Consider the following 18,210-nt stretch of genomic DNA (forward strand, 5'->3'; position numbering starts at 1 on the left):
TTCAGCTGTCATTTTGCATCTTTATTTTATAGTGAAGGGGCAATTTTGGCTCACGTCCACATAGAACTTTATTGAAGCACAAGACTCAAATATACATGAGAACAACATTTAGAAGGGAATCTTATTTACACCGGCTCAGTTCACTTTACACTCAAATACTGAACATCACAGTCAACGAAACGAGTGTCACCAACAAGTGTCATGTGTTTTCACTTGTATCTTCATTTGGCATCAGAACAATGATACAGATTACACAGGGTTGGGTATAATTACCACCAGCATTAAAGAGGCACACCGAAACACAGAGTCAGCTGGGAAAGCAAAGCATTATTTGAGGGTCAGATGACTCGGGAACACAAGGACAACCAGAGGCAAATGGTTAATCACATTACTCTTTTTGTTCTGCTTCAGGGTGATTTTTGATCGTCAGTTTTACGTTTCAGTTCCTTGGCAAATTTTTCAGCCTCACGGAATGCTGAAATAAGCGGTTCAAGATTCACCGCCTCCTCCTCCTCCTCTTCCTCATCATCAGCAAACAGTGCCTCTTTTTCAATATTTTTACTGATATTCTCAAATATTGCAAGAATAATTTGAATGTTTTCATCTGAGTCCTCCCTATTAAAAAGGGCCATAAATTCTGACACCGAATCAGTAATAAGTAGGCGTTTTGTCATGACAAGGCTTTCAGACAAATTTAGTAGCAGTTTCAGAACATGAAACCTTGTTGTGGTATTGCCCGAATTCAGTAGGTAGTAAAAGCCAGCCAAGTAAGCGACAACCACTTTGTGATAGTCAAAAGTAGCAGTGAGGTGTGTAATCATTGTCAGTCCAGACAACTGGTCAGAGGAATCCAAGTCATAATCAAAGGTATCCTCACAAATCTGACACACATATGTCTCAATCATGTTTAGGTCTGGATAAGGAGGAGCCATTTGAATCATGTTTTCCAAAAAGGCAGTCCTCGCTCGGGAGGCAGGATAATTCATCAGGGCTTCAATAAGTGAGATAACACCCGAGTTTCGAATGAAATCTCGGGTAAACTGAGAAGCACCTCTCATGCCCATTGCAATTCTAGATATCTCATGGATAAATGGATCACGATTTCTGTCCATCATTACAAGAAGTTCCTCAAACTCCTCAGAACCAATTCTAAGCTCACACTGGATGCAGTTGCAAGACCAGTTCTCAGGCTGTGCACTCTCCCTGGCCTTAAGATGCTCCCGAATTTCCCGGACTGACCGGTAAGAAGGATCATACTGAAATGGGAACTGGGGTTCAGGCTCTCTTTCAGTACCAACTTCCACAAGCTTAGGCTTTCCCCCAAACATTTCTGCAAACAGAGATGCTGCTTCTTTTGGGAATCGGAAGGGGTTTAAGGATGGGAAGCCAGCCCTTCCCCATGGACCAGGCTTAAACTGAACAGTGACCTCATCCCAGCTCTGAGGCCTGCGGGAAGGATCAGGTTCATGTTCAGGTTCACAAGCGGCCTTGCATACAGGAACAGGGTTTGATTCAAAGCTAGCTTCATCTCCTTCCCAGAACCAGGGTCCCACTATGCTTTCAGCTTCTGTACTAAATTTACAATTGTCACCGCTGCCAGTCTTGTTAATCACCTCATCCTTTGCTCTCGACCCAAACTTAACAATGGACTCTTTCCCATTTTCTGGACTAGACTCACTGACGGTCACAGTTTTAGATTCTGTAGTGGCCTTGTCACCAGACCAGAGCCAGGACTCAATCCCTTCACCCTCATCCTTTGGCTTGGACACACGGTTTACTCCTGTTTGCATACTGTCCTTTTTTGCGGCCCAGATCAGGGACTCAAAAATTGCCTCATCTTCAGTTTCTGACCCAGTTTCGACGGTCTGTGGCCCAGCCCCTATTTTGGCCTTATCAGTCCAGAACCATGACCCAGTAGCTTTCTCTTCCTTGATTCCAGACACAGACTCAAAAGTACCCCCTTTCACTGCCTCTACACTGGCCTCTTCCTTGCCCCAGAACCAGGATCCAACTGTATCTTCATCTTCAGGTGCTATCTTGTTTTCTTCCTTAATCTTAGCAGCTGGCTGAAACCTGTCTTCATCCCCAGCCCAAAACCAAGAACCAATAATATCTTCCTCTTCCGCTTCTGGCTTGGACTCTTCTCTGTTGGGAGCCTCTACAACGGTTTCTTCATTTTCTTTCCAGAACCAAGAATTGAATACATTGTCCTCTAAAGTTGGTAGTTTGATTTCTTCTCCAGTCTCATCATCTATATTTCCCTCTTCTGCAGCCCAGAGCCAGGACCCTGTGATAGTCTCGGTCCTTGGGTAATTATTGGACCAGAGCCATGGATCAACAGTGTCCTCTTTCTCTCCCAGAGTAGATTTCAAGCTTTCTCTATTGGTAGGATACAAACAGGGCTCTTTTGCCCAGACACACGACTTTTTGTTAGCCTCCTCGGCTTCTGCCATAGGCTTGTATCCGACACCAGCTGCATACTTCATATTGGGTTGTTCTCTGGCCCCAAACCAAGGTGATCTAATGGGTTCTTCCTCATCTTCAAGGCTAGACTTACTATTAACTTCAGCCTCCACACTATTATCTACTTTAGCCCAGAACCAGGGCCCAATTATGGGCTCCTCCTCAGCTCCTGCCATGATGTCAGAGCAAGGTTCAGTTCCTAAATCCATATGTGCCTGCTTTTCAGACCAAAACCAAGGCACAAAGATTGTTCCTTTTGTGGATGCTGACCTGGCCTGTTCCTCCATCTCAGCCTCAGTATTGACTTCTCCAGCCCAGAACCAGGAATCAGTAACTTCTTTTTCCCCAGACTTTGGCATCTTCTCACAACTGACTCCAACAGATCTAAGGCTTTTCTCACCAGTGCCCCAGAACCAAGATCCAAAAATAGACTCATCATCAGCCTGTAAGCTAATCTCTTCATCATCAGCCCAGAACCAGGATCCAATAGCGACCTCATCATCCTTAGCTACTGGCATAGATTTAGAAGTAGCCTTTGGCCCACTTTCCATACTGGTCTTCTTTCCAGATCCTAAACAGAAACTACTAACTTGTTCCTCCTTAGCCCTTGGTCTGGATTTAAGACCGGTCTCAGAGTCCATACTGGCTTCTTCTTCACTCCAGAACCAATCTCCAACAATAGGCTCCTCCTCTACACAAGTGGTCTTCATGCTTATCCTCTCCCCCATAGTGTTGTCCTGGGTGTTCCAGAACCAGGCCCCAACGAGGACTTCCTCCTCTGGCCTGGCTTCTTGTTTGGTACTTGCTCTGGCCTTAATTTTGACTTCTTCCCTTGGCATTGCTCTAGTTCTGGGCTCTTTCTTTGTCTTAGACTTTGAAAAGGCATTAGCTTTCTCTTCAGGCAAGAACCAGGAATCTTTCTTATTTGTATCTACAGATCCAGACGTGACATCACTATAAGCTTCTCGCTTGGCCTGGTGCCTGGCCCTCATATTGACCCCTTTCCTGGCTCTGGGTTTAGACCTAGATTTAGCCTCTTCTCCAGACCAAAACAAAGATTTTGTATGGTTTTCAGATTCAGACCCAGAAGAGGATTCAACACGGACTTCTTTCTTAGACCTAAACCAGGACCTAGTATTGGGCTCTTCTTTGGGCCTAGACCAGACTTTGGGCTTGTCTTTGGCCCAGAACCAGGGAGTCTTAGCAGACTCATCTTCAGAATCAGAACTGGAAATATTATAGAACTCCTGTTTGTTCTTGTGCCTAGGCATGGTATTTGCCTCTTGTTTGGCCATGTGCCTGAATCTGGTATTGGATTTCATGCTTTTCCTAGGACGAAATCTTGTACTGGTTTCATCTCTATTCCAGAAGGAGGAACTTCCTGAGGATTTATCTGCCCATTTGAAATCAGAATTCTCATATGCCTCTCCTTTAGGGATAGGCCTGGGACGGTACCAGGATCCCATACTGGTTCCCTCCTCTGGGCCAAATGAAGGCTGGAATCTTGCTGGAGAACTGGCCTTTTTGGGAATACTCTCAGTGTCCATATTAGCAAGTTCTCTATCTACAGACAGGCACTTAGCTTGAGCAACCGCCCCAGAATCATTACTGACCAGTGGGGAGTCTGCAGCACTGATCTGACATTGCTTCCCCATCTTTGACATGGACTCACCACGAAACTTACTCGGGGCCCAGACTTGTGCATCATGCTTAGATCGTGAAATAGGGATTGACCTGGGCTTACATTTAGCATATGCCCCACCTGGTGAACTGGTTTCACCTTTAGGCCTTGCTCCAGGGGTACCCTTAGGCTTCACTTTGGGCCTTGCTCCAGGCATCATTTGTGTCCTAACCTTGGGTCTGACCACCAACGGAACTTCAGGCTCTACTTCAGCAGCATTAGCATTCTCATCCCCAGGCTTATTTTCAGCCTTTGCCTGGGCACCAGGCTCAACCTCTGCCCCAGTCATAGTATACGGTAGATAAAGCCCCAATGTATAGCACTTAACAGTGAACCTTCACTAGAGATCTGTTACAAGATAGCTCTTCACTACCACCTTTGGTAACTTGGTATGAGATTGAAAAGAATTAGACTGAAATGAACAGTTCAGCACTCAAGGAGGCTCCTACCCAAGCAGTCTCAGTCAATAACACAGATACAGTGCAGAAGAGGTGAAATCAAGCTGGAGGACGACGAACAGGTCCTAGGTGGGTGCAGACCTGTTGATTGCACTGGTCAGCGGCAACCTCAGCACCACCAAGCGGCCACTGCAGGTGATCTAGGAGAGAGGAATGAGGAAATCAGTCCTACCCAATTCCATTGTCTGCTGCAGAAACTTACACAGAGACACCGGGGTGTGACGCTGAGTGGAAGAGCCCAGTCATAAGAAATCCCTATGTTCCTTTTGCCTGCTGGGAAACAGGTGCAGAGTGGAGGAGAAAGTGCACACGCTACAAATGGACAGAGAGGGGACCCTAAATCTCACAGTAGTCACTCTGGGGTGATTGAGACGACCCCACCTAAAAGTGAACCCTGTCCCATACCCACCTTCACAGATGTGGTGCAGTTCTCCCCTCTCTTCTGTGTTCAAGCAGTGTTAAGACCAACAGCTGGCTGACTGCAGGGAGTCCTACAAGTGCATAAAACAAAATGGAGTCTCAGTGCTTGGAAGGTGGGTACACATCCCTGAACCCAAACAAAGAACAAACAACAAAACCACACCTGCTTGTGTCTAAAGCGTCTATTCCCTAGTCCCAGCAGTGAGCTGTTGTACTGGGTCATAGGCTAACTCACACCTACCTCAACATTCTTAGTATCCCTGAGAGGAAATAGAGCATGCTATACTACTGGGCAAATTAAGGGGACAGTGATCTGAATTTGGTTAGAGCAAAATGAATGTGCCTTCTCAGTGGCTGGCTCTTGTACTACCCCTGAGTGTCACCAACCTCCAAGATCTGAGACAGTCGCCCTGAAGCCTTCTTTCCTTGCTTGCAGAAAAACCAGCCTTAAAGCAGACCTGTGGACAGACATGAAAATGTATGACAATCAGAAAATGGTGGCAGCAGCTGTGGGCAAAGTAAGGGGACAGTAAAGACATCCTGCACCCTCTTGGGTTAGCGCAATCTGAATTTGTCTCCTCAGTGGCTGGCTCCTGCACTACCCCTGAGTCTCACCAACTTCCAGAGATCTGAGACAGTCGCCTTGAAACCTTCTTTCCTTGATTACAGAACTGACCAGCCTTAAAGCAGACCTGTGGACAGACACGAAAATATAAGGCAATCAGAAAATGGTGGCAGTAGCTGTGGGCAAATTAAGGGGGCAGTAAAGACACCATGCGCCCTCTTGGGTTAGCGCAATCTGAATTTGTCTCCTCAGTGGCTGGCTCCTGCACTACCCCTGAGTCTCACCAACCTCCAAGATCTGAGACAGTCACCCTGAAGCCTTTTTTCTTGATTGCAGAACTGACCAGCCTTAAAGCAGACCTGTGGACAGACACAAAAATATAAGGCAATCAGAAAATGGTGGCAGCAGCTGTGGGCAAATTAAGGGGACAGTGATCTGAATTTGGTTAGAGCAAAATGAATGTGCCTTCTCAGTGGCTGGCTCCTGCACTACCCCTGAGTCTCACCAACTTCCAGAGATCTGAGACAGTCGCCTAGAAGCCTTCTTTCCTTGCTTGCAGAAAAACCAGCCTTAAAGCAGACCTGTGGACAGACACGAAAATGTATGACAATCAGAAAATGGTGGTAGCAGCTGTGGGCAAATTAAGGGGACAGTAAGGCAACATGCACCCCCTTGGGTTGGAGCAATTTGGATTTGCCTCCTCAGTGGCTGGCTCCTGCACTGCCCCTGAGTCTCACCAACCTCCAGAGATCTGAGACAGTCGCCTAGAAGCCTTCTTTCCTTGCTTGCAGCCTTAAAGCAGGGCTGTGGATAGACATGAAAATGTATGACAATCAGGAGATGATGGCAGAGCTGATCTTGTTGAGAATGCCACCAAGGATCAGAACCAGATCAAGTGTCTTTCAGCATTTAGGGTCCTACTGCTGGAACATTCTGGATTTAGCCTGGCTGCAGGGTTCCTGAGGTAACACCCACTCCTTGATGTCATCCTTATTAGTCCCTTCTGCAATTCTGAAGACTCGCCACTAGGTGGCCATGTTTCCTTGCCTTGCGCAGCAAAAAATGGGGGAAGGGCGCAGTACATTCTAGAAAGCAGGTTCTGAAGGGGTCCTTGGATTTATGACTCCGTCATCATCCCCACCCCATCTTTTCAGACCCCGATTTGGGAGGGAGGGGAAAGGCAGTGTAGAAGGTACCTGCAAGGCTGTGAGAAACGAGATTAGGAGACACTTATGGATATCCCACCTGTTCTGGCCAGTCACCCCCACCCTTTTTGCATCTCCACTCACTGTCTGGTGCCCACTCCCATTACCACACACCTCCAGAAATCCACGACGTTTTCCTGTTCCTCTTTTCTCAAGCCTCTGGTGTACAGATGCTCACTCACTGTGGCCTGCCAGAATATGCCAGACCTACCGCGCAGACAGGACACTTTCCATCAAGCAGGATCCTATGGGGAGTGACAGCACCCAGGGCGCAGGGCACCGGGGCCCCTCTCAGGAACCGGATCAGAGCCCTAGTAGCCAAGGGGACTCACCACCCGTCAGCTGAGCTGTCGCCAGTGCTGGACACCTGCCCCACACCCACACCTGTGGGCTTCATCCCCTCCCCCCCCCTCCAGCATGGCCGGCCATTTCTTTTGCAGCCGCCTTCCTGGGACCTGTGGGCTCCCTGATCTCCCTCCCCCCCACTCTAGCATCGTCATTTCAACAGCAGCTGCCTACCCTATAACCCTCACAGGGCCCAGACACTGTCGAGGGCGGGGTATTGGTCCCAGGAAAGTCAACTGCCAGGCGGTCGGCTATGCCAACCTCCAGACCATCACACCCAGCAGCTCCATCCACCCCTTGTGCCCGGGTCTCTGCAGGGGTTCCCGCCTCCTTCTGCCCACCGCCTTGGGTCTCCAGGCACAGCACGTACTCCAGGGAGCAGCTGTGACCTGTTTGCCTCCACTGGACTGTCAGGGCCAGGCAGCTGTCCGCAGTGCGCGACTGCCTGGAGCCCATGACACACCCCCCACTTGCCTGGCCAGGGGCACAGCCCAGGTCCCCGGGCTCCCCCGCGTCCCTCTCCTGCTCCCGGCTGTTCTCTGTCCTCCGCAGATCCTTTCACTGGCCTTTCACTGCTTTGAGCGCGAGTGGAATGGCAGAGCTGTGTCCTGCCCCCACGCCTCTGCACCAAACGGGCAGGGGCTGCGCAGACTGCGGCAAGCACAGCTCTCCTGGAGGGTGTCGGGAAGGGGGCGGAGGGATACTGCGCACAAGGCTCGACGCCCCCTCCCGGACCCACTGTAGTTCCGACTCGGAGTGGGCGGGGCCACAGACAGCCCCACTCCTCTTGGAGGGGAGGGTTGTACCAGTGGGCGTCTGCAGACCCCTGTTCACCCTAACCAGAGACCACCACCACTTTTTAAAATATTTTTGGAGCCACTACAGTGTGTGAGATGGCTTAAATGTAGAGTGTATGAGGGCTTTGGGGAGGGGGGACTACAGGGAGGAGGAGGTCTGCAGTTGGGGAGCAGGAGGGAGCAGCGGATGGATACTGAGTGGGAACCTTGGTACATCTGTATTTCAGAACGAGGCTGGACAGTGCCTGCCCCTCCCTGTACTCCCTCTTTGCTTTCCCCCCTCCTCTGCCTCCTCCTCTGACGCCAATGGAAGGGGAGGGGGGCTGCCAGTACTGCAGCCTGAGAGGGGACAGGTGACCTAGCAACAGCCATCCAGTAGGTTCCTGTTGATTCTCCCATGTTTTCTTTCACTGATTCATGCAACCATGAAGGGAGGGCACTCTGTCTCCATGGAATCCAAATGGGGGACCTCCATTACATCCTCACCACTGCCCTCTTCCATGAGGGGAGACCAAACTACACCTTGTGGCCTAGTAAATCAACCACAGGTTTGGGCCAACAATCAATTCTTTGTGCCACAGAATATGTGTGTGTGTGGTGGTGGTGTGTGTGCCTGCCCCCCCTGTGTGTGTGTGTGTGTGTGTGTGTGTGTGTGTGTGTGTGTGTGTGAGAGAGAGAGAGAGAGAGAGAGAGAGAGAGAGAGAGAGAGAGAGAGAGAGAGGGAGATTGATTCTAAGTAGCAATACCTTTCTGGGGGAAAAAAGGAGTGGCATTAAGCACAAACTAAAAGCTGCTGGCATTGCCCATTCAGAGATTTATTTAAGCACCTACCCAGTGTTCCACAGAATAACAACCCATGATATGTAAAGATGTTATCTGGCCAAGGAATATTGAGGTTTGAGGCGGAAGTGCAGGTTGTTAATAGTGGCATTCTGCATACAGTCATCCTGGATCCATCCAGTCATTGTGACTGCAAAGGTACTTAGGTATGACAGGCTGAGGCAGAAGAATGTGCATGTCAGGAAAGCAGCATTGGTAAAACAAAACAAAACCAGATTGGACACTGCTGGCCTCCAAGATGGAAAGAATCTAGGGCTCATGGAATGCAGGCAGTGTGAAGAAACTATACAAGATATTCTTCCTTAATAATCTCCAAAGGAGGGGGTTGGGGATTTAGCTCAGAGGTAGAGCGCTTGCCTAGGAAGCGCAAGGCCCTGGGTTCGATCCCCAGCTCCGAAAAAAAGAACCAAAAAAAAATAATAATAATCTCCAAAGGAAAGATCTGTTTGATTTCAGATAGGAAGACCTTTTTTGCATCCAGTGCTGTGATATGAAGTTCGTCTCATTTTAAGTCACTAAACTTATAGCAATTGTGATAGCAGGAACAAAATACATATACCAACCTTATTCACAATATCCATTCCCCCTAAGTGTCTTCACTGTACATCAATACCCAGGGCAGGGCACTCTGGGTCTCAGGTTTCACCAGCATTAACACCAATATTCTGTTTCACAGTATAACTGAAATAACAGCACTACAAAGTTTGCTCACATTTGTGAAGACTCAATGTCCCTGTTCATTGCTGTGGTGCTCCTAGGCATTCAGTTGAGGCCCTTGAGTAAGCTCAGACAAGCACTCTACCAGCCAGCTATACCCACAATCCTGCGTAAAGAGTGTACTGGGAAATTGGTCTCATCAAATTCCCCAGCTGGCCTTAGGTTTATCATGCAACCCAACGTGTCCTGAACCTTATAATTCTGTTTTACATCGCAGAGGGGTTGGCAATAATATGTAAGCAATAGTGCCCCAACTACCAGTATCTTTTTACCACTTTACTTAGGATAGGAGTGGTTTTAGCAATAGTTGAAATATCTGTTGGATATCTTGTCAATTCATTTACAAAATAAAGCCACAAAGTGGCTAACAATTATTGATCAAAAAGGCCCTATGGGAAGTTTTTTTAATGTGTTTTATTAACATGTATTGATCTATTGGCTAAATATCATCTTGAAATTAGATCAAATACTATGTAGAAGATGCTGACCTATGACAGGCAGACGTGATTTACTCCCTCCAAAAGTGCATTCTGGTCCAGCATAAGACAACAAGTGTTGTTGTGCTATCCAGCATCTCTTCTTGTGTCTATGTAACACTGACTTGTTCCTGAAATATACATTTTAGAAACAAATCCCAAGCATCAACCCTGGGATAAAGGGGCAGCCATGTACACTTGGAGTGTCTTCCACCCCTTTCCCCCTCCTCATCCCCTATCACCTCTCACGTGTACTCATGAATTTGCACAGTAGCATGTCCATTGCTATTATGGCTCGCAGCATCTCCTCCTGTACCTCTCATGAATCTGCTTTTGTAGATTTAGGCTAACGTGCCTCTCTACTGATCTCCATGCGCCTTGGTAACAGCAAACTCTCATGTAGAATAGGTTGATCCAAATTCTGTATGTTCTTACAATGCATTGCTTATTCTTTCCCTGGGCTTCAAGAACTTCATGTTAGAGTTTGCATTATAGCTATCCCCCAAGGGTCTCTGTATTCCCTCTTTTTACTTTGATAGGTGGCCACTGAGGTGAGAAGCTTTGTTCTGCTATGTGTGTGCTGTGATGTGTGTGGGCTACAGTCACTTGGTTGCAAACTAAAACCTCCAAAACTGTGAGCCGAAAGAAACTGTCTCTCTTTATAAGTTGATTACCTTGGCTACTTTCTTAGGGTGATGAAAAGCTAATATGTGGTACATAAGAAATTGAATCTCCCTAGTCGGGACCAAGTTCTTTTGAAATAACTGGTGAAATAGGCCCAAAGAATATCTACTTCTAGTGTAGGAAAAGAGATGCTATGTTTCTACTACTTGAGACAGGGTACATTTATGGAATTTGAGGAAGCCACATCTAATAATTTCAGGTTATGTCAAGCTATCTGCTTCAGCAACCAGGTGTAGTGGTGCATACCTAGAACCCTGGCACTTGAGGCAGAGGCAGTACGATCACCACATTTGCTGTTTAAGTTTAGCTTGCCCACAAACTAAATGCTAGGCCAGCCATTTGATCTTCTGTCTCAAAATAACAGAAAGAGAAGGGGAATAAGAAGGAAAGTGGTGTGGAGACTTCCTTCGCACCAAGGGAAAACAGAGCCAGGAACGATGTCCTCAGCCAATGAACAATGCTTTATCCTCAGGAAGTACAGCTGTTCTAACAGCAGCACTGGGATTAGGAATCTTCTTTGTCCTATTTCCAACGAAAGTTCTCAGCTATACATCTGTTATAAGAAGGCATATTTCTAAGTAATCTCAGAAACAACTATTTCCAAATAAACGCTCAGGCACTTTGCTGTGTTATTGACATAAGGATAAAGTGTACCCTAAACAAAGGAAAACATCCTCTTCTCCAACATGGCTTAACGTTGTGACTACTATTTAGTTCTGACATCATCTAGACTCTGCATAGGGATGTTGTTTGGAAAATACAGGGGAACAGATGGAGCCACTTAAGTGCCTGGCAGTAAAGCTAAGAATGGCAGCAGCAGCTGCAAGAGGCATGGCAGAAATCATTGCAATTCCAAACGTGGGAAATAATCCTTGGAAAGTTTACACTCACTGGAACTGAGGAGGTGAGCTAACTAGCTTTGTATGGACACAAAATTATAAATGTACACGATTAAAGGAAATGATATAAATGAATGGAATACCAAATTACTTCTCAAAATACAAAGTATGAGAAGTCTACAGTAGTTTCTGTGTTTCTTCTTAGCTAACCATGACCTTCTGCTTCTTCATGAGAAGACCTCCTAAGGGCTGTATTCAGCAAGTGAAATGCGAAAGAAAAGGAGAATAGAAGAAATTCTCTTAAAGCCCAGGCTCAGAAAATGCGCATATCCTTTCTACGCACAGTCCACAGACTAGCTCCTCAACTCCTCTTTCCATTTTCACGTACCATTTTACCCTGCTTTTAATTCTCCTTAAACCTTTCCTTTTTCTCATGTCCCTCTTCTAAGTTTCTTGTCCTACACTCGTACCTTCTTCAAACATAGACACATACAAAGAAAGAAATTTAAATCTGGATGCCACACAGTAGGAAAAAGAAAACACTCTCTTGAAATAATCCAATTTTTAAAAACAACGCGTAGACCAGCAAAATATTAGCAAATAAAGACACTTGCTCTTGAGGTTAAGGGCTTGGGTTTCATACTTGAAACCAACGAGGCGGAGGAAGAAGACTAACTGCAAGTGCATTTTAACCTTCACTGAATAAGAAGAGCCCACAGGCTCACATATTTCAGTGTTTTGAAAGGATTAGGAGGTGTGGCCTTGTCGGTGTAGCTTTGTTGGAGGAAGTATGCAAGTATGCCACTGGGGGTTGGCAATGAGGTGTCAGAAGCCCGAGCCAGGCACAGTGGTTCTCTTTCTTCCTACTGCCTGAAGATTAGGATATAAAACTCTCAGCTACTCTCCAGTACCATTTCTGACTGGGTGCTACCATGCTCTGCATTATAAACATGATTAAAATGAAGTAAACTTCTGAAACTATAAGCAAACCCTAATTACATGCTTTCTTTTATAAAATTTGCTATGGTCATGAGTGTCTCTTTACAGCAATAGAACACTAAGACATTAACATACCTGTCACAGGAGTGGCCACCCACCCCTACGCCTCTCAAAGACAATATGCTATTTCCATCCAATTACAAGACATTTGGAAATGGTAAAACTACAGAAACAGAAAGGTGTTAGTGTTTAGGGCTGGGAGTATACCTAAATCACGAGAATGCTTTCCTACCATAAATCCGCAGTTCTATTTCCAGAACTTTGAGAAAAGTAACAATTTTTCCAGGCATGCTGATGCATTTCTGTAATATCAGCAGAAGGAGGATGGTTGCTCCAAATTCTAGGCCAGCCTGCCACAAAGCAAGTTCCATGCTAGGTAAGTCTATATAGTTAGGTCTTGTCTCAAAATAAACAAACAAGCAAGCAAACAAACAAACAAATACAAAAACAAAACAAAACAAAAGGTCAAGTGGTTCCAGGGGTTGAGTTAGAAAAAAGTGAATGGAAGTATTTTATATAGAGCAGTGAAGTATTCTGTATGATATTATGATGACAGATACATGTTACTATATTACCTATCTTTCTAAACCCACAAAGTGTAGTGAGTCCTAATGTAACGTTTGTGTGATGATGCTGTGTCAACACAGATTCATCCGTTGTAACAAAGGTACCATCTTTGTTGGCAGCTGTGGAAGAACATGCACACAGGTACAAGATATATGGATGTTTCCATTCTTTCCACTAACTTCTGCTGTGAATGTAAAACTGGTCTTAAACATGCTGAACGGTCTCCTGTTTTGAAAATAAAACTTCCCTATAACCATATCATTCCATACCTACTATTCCATTCCTCTTATTTCTTTTGCTGCAAACATTCTAGCAGGAAGTCTCAGAGGCTAAAACCATTCTAGGCCTAGGTAAGATTATACATAGGCTAGAAGCTTGCAGGACTAGGCTTAAATTAGCACACTGGTTCAGTAAGTCTCAGAGAGGACAATTGAATCAGGAGAATAAAAATATGTTTACATCTGGCACTTAACATATTTGGAAGAAAAACTCAAATGTGAATGGAGAATAAGAGAGCCTGCTAACATTGCAGAAAGCCAAGGACATCTGACAGAAAAGTTGCAGAGGAAGGGAGACATCTGACAGAAAGCCAGAGTAGAAATTTGCCTGGGATCATCTCCAGAAGAAGCATCTGTTATTTAAGTTCAACTGGACTCCCAGAGACTGGGAAGACTCTGGATGAAAGCAGCAAGAACCTGAAGCCCAGAGCAAGAAACAATGCAGAAGCCACCGAGACAGCAAATCACAGTAAACAATCCCAAAAGACAGTTTTAAGTATATAGACAGACTCTTCCACATTAAAAAACGGGAAACTCTATTTCAGATCCCTTGAGAGCTGAGGAGATAGAAACGTTACTTGAAAAAGCCATCACATTACTCATTGCAGTTTAACTATTAAACTCCTCCCTACTTCCAACTGCAATCTTTATATTTTTCCTCTGAAAAAAGGTTGAGAAAATAACTGTGTAACAGGAAGAATTAGCTCCAATAATACAAAGGCTTGAGAGGCAAGAGACAGAGGAATAAAGAGAATGGGAAATGCTTAATTATGAACCTATAGGCCTTAATGAAATTGAGGATCAAGACTGACAGTTCATTGACAGTGGGTAAGAAGCCTGGCTTGCTGGCATGAAGCTTGGCTCCCTGCTGTGGAGCAGGACATGGAATATGAGCATCTAAGTGTTTAGTTTGTGTGTGTGGATTCATAAAGATCTAATTGTACCTTGAGAAACAGAAAGGGGGAATAAGATTAGCTGAAAGACACTGGATTGTAGAAAAAAAACTGCTGAATTAGACCAACCTGTATACTTTAAAGATGTTTTAACATCAGAATGGAAGCCAGGGAGTGTGCTATGTTAAGAGATTTTTGTCTATATTGCCACAGGAGATGAAAGACTATGGGCTCCATCACAATTGATAATGATCTGATTCAAGTAAGAGAAGCTTCCAAATGAAAGGTGTGACTCAAGGAAGGAAGAGACGAAGAAAGCTGATCCCCACCCCACTCTACCCCTCAACATGGAGACAACTCAACAAACTAGCTGAAGAAGTACAAACCATTCATCAGACTGGCTGACTAAAAACCTTGATGCTGCAATGGACTGTTGATGAAGACAGATGTTCAGGACTGCAGTTATGAAGGATCATAGTCGGGGCTGGGGGACTTAGCTCTCAGTGGTAGAGCGCTTACCTAGGAAGCGCAAGGCCCTGGGTTCGGTCCCCAGCTCCGAAAAAAAGAACCAAAAAAAAAAAAAAAAGAAGGATCATAGTCAATGGATCTTCATAAGGACATTTGGACTGTTAAGTTTGTGGGACTGATAACTGTTTCAGTTAAACTGTGTATAACTTTGAGTATAGTTAGTTAAAAGGGGGGAAATGTTGCAGGATGTTTGGTTTCATTTCATTGGGGTTGGCTTATAGTTTCAGAGATTCAATCCATTACCATCATGGTTGGAAGTATGGTAGCATGCAGGCAGACATGGTGCTCTTCTTCACATGGTGCTGAAGAGGGAGCTGAGACTTCTACATGCAGATCAGCAGGCAGTAGGAAGCGCAAGACACATTGGGTGTGGCTTGAGCATCCAAGCCCTCAAAGCCAGTTCCCAGTGATCACTTCCTCCAGCTGCAAGTCCAGCTTCTTTTCAAGGCTGCACCTACTCCAAGAAGACACCTCCTAATGATTCCATTCCCTCTGGACCTATGGGGGTCATTCTCATTTAAACCACCACATATGTTTTTCTCACACAAGTAGCAAGGATCATCCTTGAAGAAAAGTATGTCACATTACAACAATTCATTTGTCAGAACCTTCTAATGGTTTTCAACAAGACCCAATATAAAATACAAACTCCTTTCGCAGTGGATCTCTCTATCTCACATGGTTTGGCCCTTGTTTCACACAGTACAATCATCTCCGTTCACTGTTTCTTTGCCTCTTTCATTTTTTCTATAGTACTGGGGATTTCTGTACATGCTAAGCAATCAGTTCTACCATTCGCTAGTCACTGATGTCTCTATTTTTGCCACACTGACTATGATACTGTTTTTAAAAATGCCCAAGAAGTTCATTTCTTCTTTCTCAGCCTTAGAATACTCTGCATCATGGCTCACTTCATTTCATTTCATTTTTACTTTTTAACCTTCTTTGGTTCTTTTTTTTTTTTTTTTCTTTTTCAGAGCTGGGGACTGAACCTAGGGCCTTGCGCTTCCTAGGCAAGCGCCTACCACTGAGCTTAAACCCCAACCACTTTTTAACCTTCTTAAAGAGAACTTCTCTATGCCATTGAAAATATTATTCCCAGATTCTCACACACACTATCCTCATACACTATTATTATTCTCTGTATCAGTTATCACCATTCAATATTATCTATTTATATTTTTATTATTTCCTCCATCCTTAAAAGTTCCATGAAGAGAGTATTTCTTTTTACTCTATAATAGATTTCCAAGAAGTAGGAACAATGTCTGATATATAATATACTCAATTTGTTGACTATTCAAAGCTTCTGAAATCCTGGGCTATTTTTATTGTTTATGTAAATCCTATTACTTTTACCATAAAGTTTGAAAAGAGATGTTAACCTTTTACAAGTTTCTATATATGATCTACCTACCAGAAACACCCTTTAAATGTTTTCAGCAAAATTATTTTGTTGGACCTATTTCCAGATGGTAATTGGATTGTATAGGTTGGCTTGTCTATTATGTGGTGGTTTGAATAGGAACGGCCCCAATGGGCTCATCTATTTGAAAAAGTGTGGTCATTAGGGAGTCATGGTACTGGACAGGGAATAAGAGGTGTGGCTTTGTTGGAAGAAGTGTGCTAGTGGATGTGAGCTTTGAGGTTTCAGCAGCCCAAACCAGGCCCAGTGGTACTCACTCACTCTGCTGCCTGCAAATCTGGACACAGCACTCACAGTTTCTTCTCCAGTATCATGTTTCCTGCCATGACAATAATAGACTAAACCTCTGAACCTGTAAGCCAGCCCTGAAGGAATCAATGCTTTCTTTTATGAGTTGCTGTGGTCATGTTGTCTCTTCACAGCAATTGAGCACTCAATTAAGGAGACCAGGGACTAGGGTACTGCTGTGACAGGCCTGGCCATGCTGCTTGTTGGTGGAATACGGACTTTGGGACTTTGCACTAGAAAAGCAGTTGAACACTTTAAGTGGGGCTTGATGGGCCATCCTAGTAAAAGCATGGGACACAGTGGAAGAGGATGATATGAAATACGAGGGCCTGACTCATGAGCTTTCGGAAGAAAAGAAGCAGTAAGTGGACTAAAGATCATTCTTCTGATATATTGGCAAAGAATATGGCTGCTTTCTTTCCCCTGTCTGAAAATATGCCTGAGGCTAAATTAAAGAGTTTAATGGCATTGGCAGGAGAGATGTTGCACAATTGTTAATGGGCACTCTTATCCAGATCTATAATGAAAAAGAACAAGGCAAAATACAAAAAACTGCAACTGACGAGAAGCGGGTACTAGTGCTCAAGGAAATAAAATAGTTTAAAGGAAATTCTGATGTTAAAATGACTTAAATGAGTGGTGACATCAGAACAAGACCCCACCCAGCTAAGTTTCAACTTGCAAAAAAGAATTAAAGAAAACCTTAAGCAGTAAAGGAAACCATCAATAATAGAAATCGGATGCAGATGTAATTGAATGAGAAGCCAAGTCCCAATCCCAGCAAACAGTAGGCTGTGACAGCTTCAGCCATGTGGTTCTGGCTTTAGAGACAAGGGGTTATGGAATCTCCCTGCGCAGTTAGCGAAAGCTGCTGACTTCAGGCATTTGTCAGGGGTTTCCCTACATGGTGGACCAGAAAGGTCATTGAGTGAAGCTGTGAAAGTGAAGCCTGGATTGTACTGGAGATGCCAAGATGTTGGAGCTGGCTTGCCACTGTCATGGGATACCTGCCAAGGAGAGCTTCCAACGGGGTGCAGTCCGGCCCAAGAGAAAGAAATGTGTGGCATTCAACAAAGCAGAAAGGAGTTGGAGATCTGAAGAGTGCTTTGACATTAGACATGGAGATGCAGCTCAGTCTTGCTTTGGTGATATTTCCTCCCTATGTTCTCTTTCCTTCCTTTTAGAATGATATTGTATACCCTGTGTATGTTGAAAGTATGTGATCTGCTTTTTGACTTTGATTTTATGGGGGATTACAGTTAAGAGATGCTATGAAGTTCCGAAGAGACTTTGGATTTTGGATTTTTAAACAGCATTGAGACTGTTATAAATTGTGGGGACTTTTGAAGTTGGACTGAAAGCATGTTTGCATTATGATATGGCTACAAGCCTATGAGGGCCAGGGAGTGTAATGTGGTGGTTTAAATAGAAACAGTGCCCACAGGCTTATACATTTGAATGCTTGGCCATTAGGGAGTGGTACTACTTGATAAGATTAGGAGGTATGGCCTTATTGGAGTGGGTGTGGCCTTGTTGTTGGAAGTATGCCATTGGCAGGTGGGCTTGGAGTTTTCAGAAGCCCAGGCCAGGCCTAGTGGCAGTCACTCTTCCTGTTGCCTGCGGATCCTCCTGCACATATGCCTGGATGCTGCCATGTTCCCTGCCAAGAGGAAAATGAAGTAAACTTCTGAAAACGTAAGCAAGCCCTAATTAATTATTTTCTCTCATAAGCATTTCCGTG

The 18,210-nt window shown here is 44.9% G+C and overlaps 1 protein-coding gene across 4 annotated transcripts in view; it reads right to left on the reverse strand.

The window, feature by feature from the left end:
• Gprasp1 (G protein-coupled receptor associated sorting protein 1) overlaps positions 1-18,210 on the reverse strand; it is a 62,399-nt gene continuing 44,189 nt past the window's right edge. For 2 of the 4 annotated variants that reach the window (XM_032890117.1, XM_032890118.1), the window contains 7 exons: positions 6,329-6,391; positions 6,093-6,168; positions 5,876-5,946; positions 5,638-5,714; positions 5,410-5,480; positions 5,012-5,093; positions 1-4,742 (listed from right to left, as the gene is read on the reverse strand). In XM_032890117.1, coding sequence (XP_032746008.1) covers positions 408-4,433 — 4,026 coding nt within the window. In that variant the 5' untranslated portion in view covers positions 4,434-4,742; positions 5,012-5,093; positions 5,410-5,480; ... (2 more) ...; positions 6,093-6,168; positions 6,329-6,391 and the 3' untranslated portion in view covers positions 1-407. The other 2 variants (XM_032890119.1, XM_032890120.1) reach the window with 2 other exon arrangements.

Source organism: Rattus rattus, chromosome X (assembly GCF_011064425.1).
Source record: "Rattus rattus isolate New Zealand chromosome X, Rrattus_CSIRO_v1, whole genome shotgun sequence".
Classification (NCBI taxonomy): Eukaryota; Metazoa; Chordata; class Mammalia; order Rodentia; family Muridae; genus Rattus; species Rattus rattus.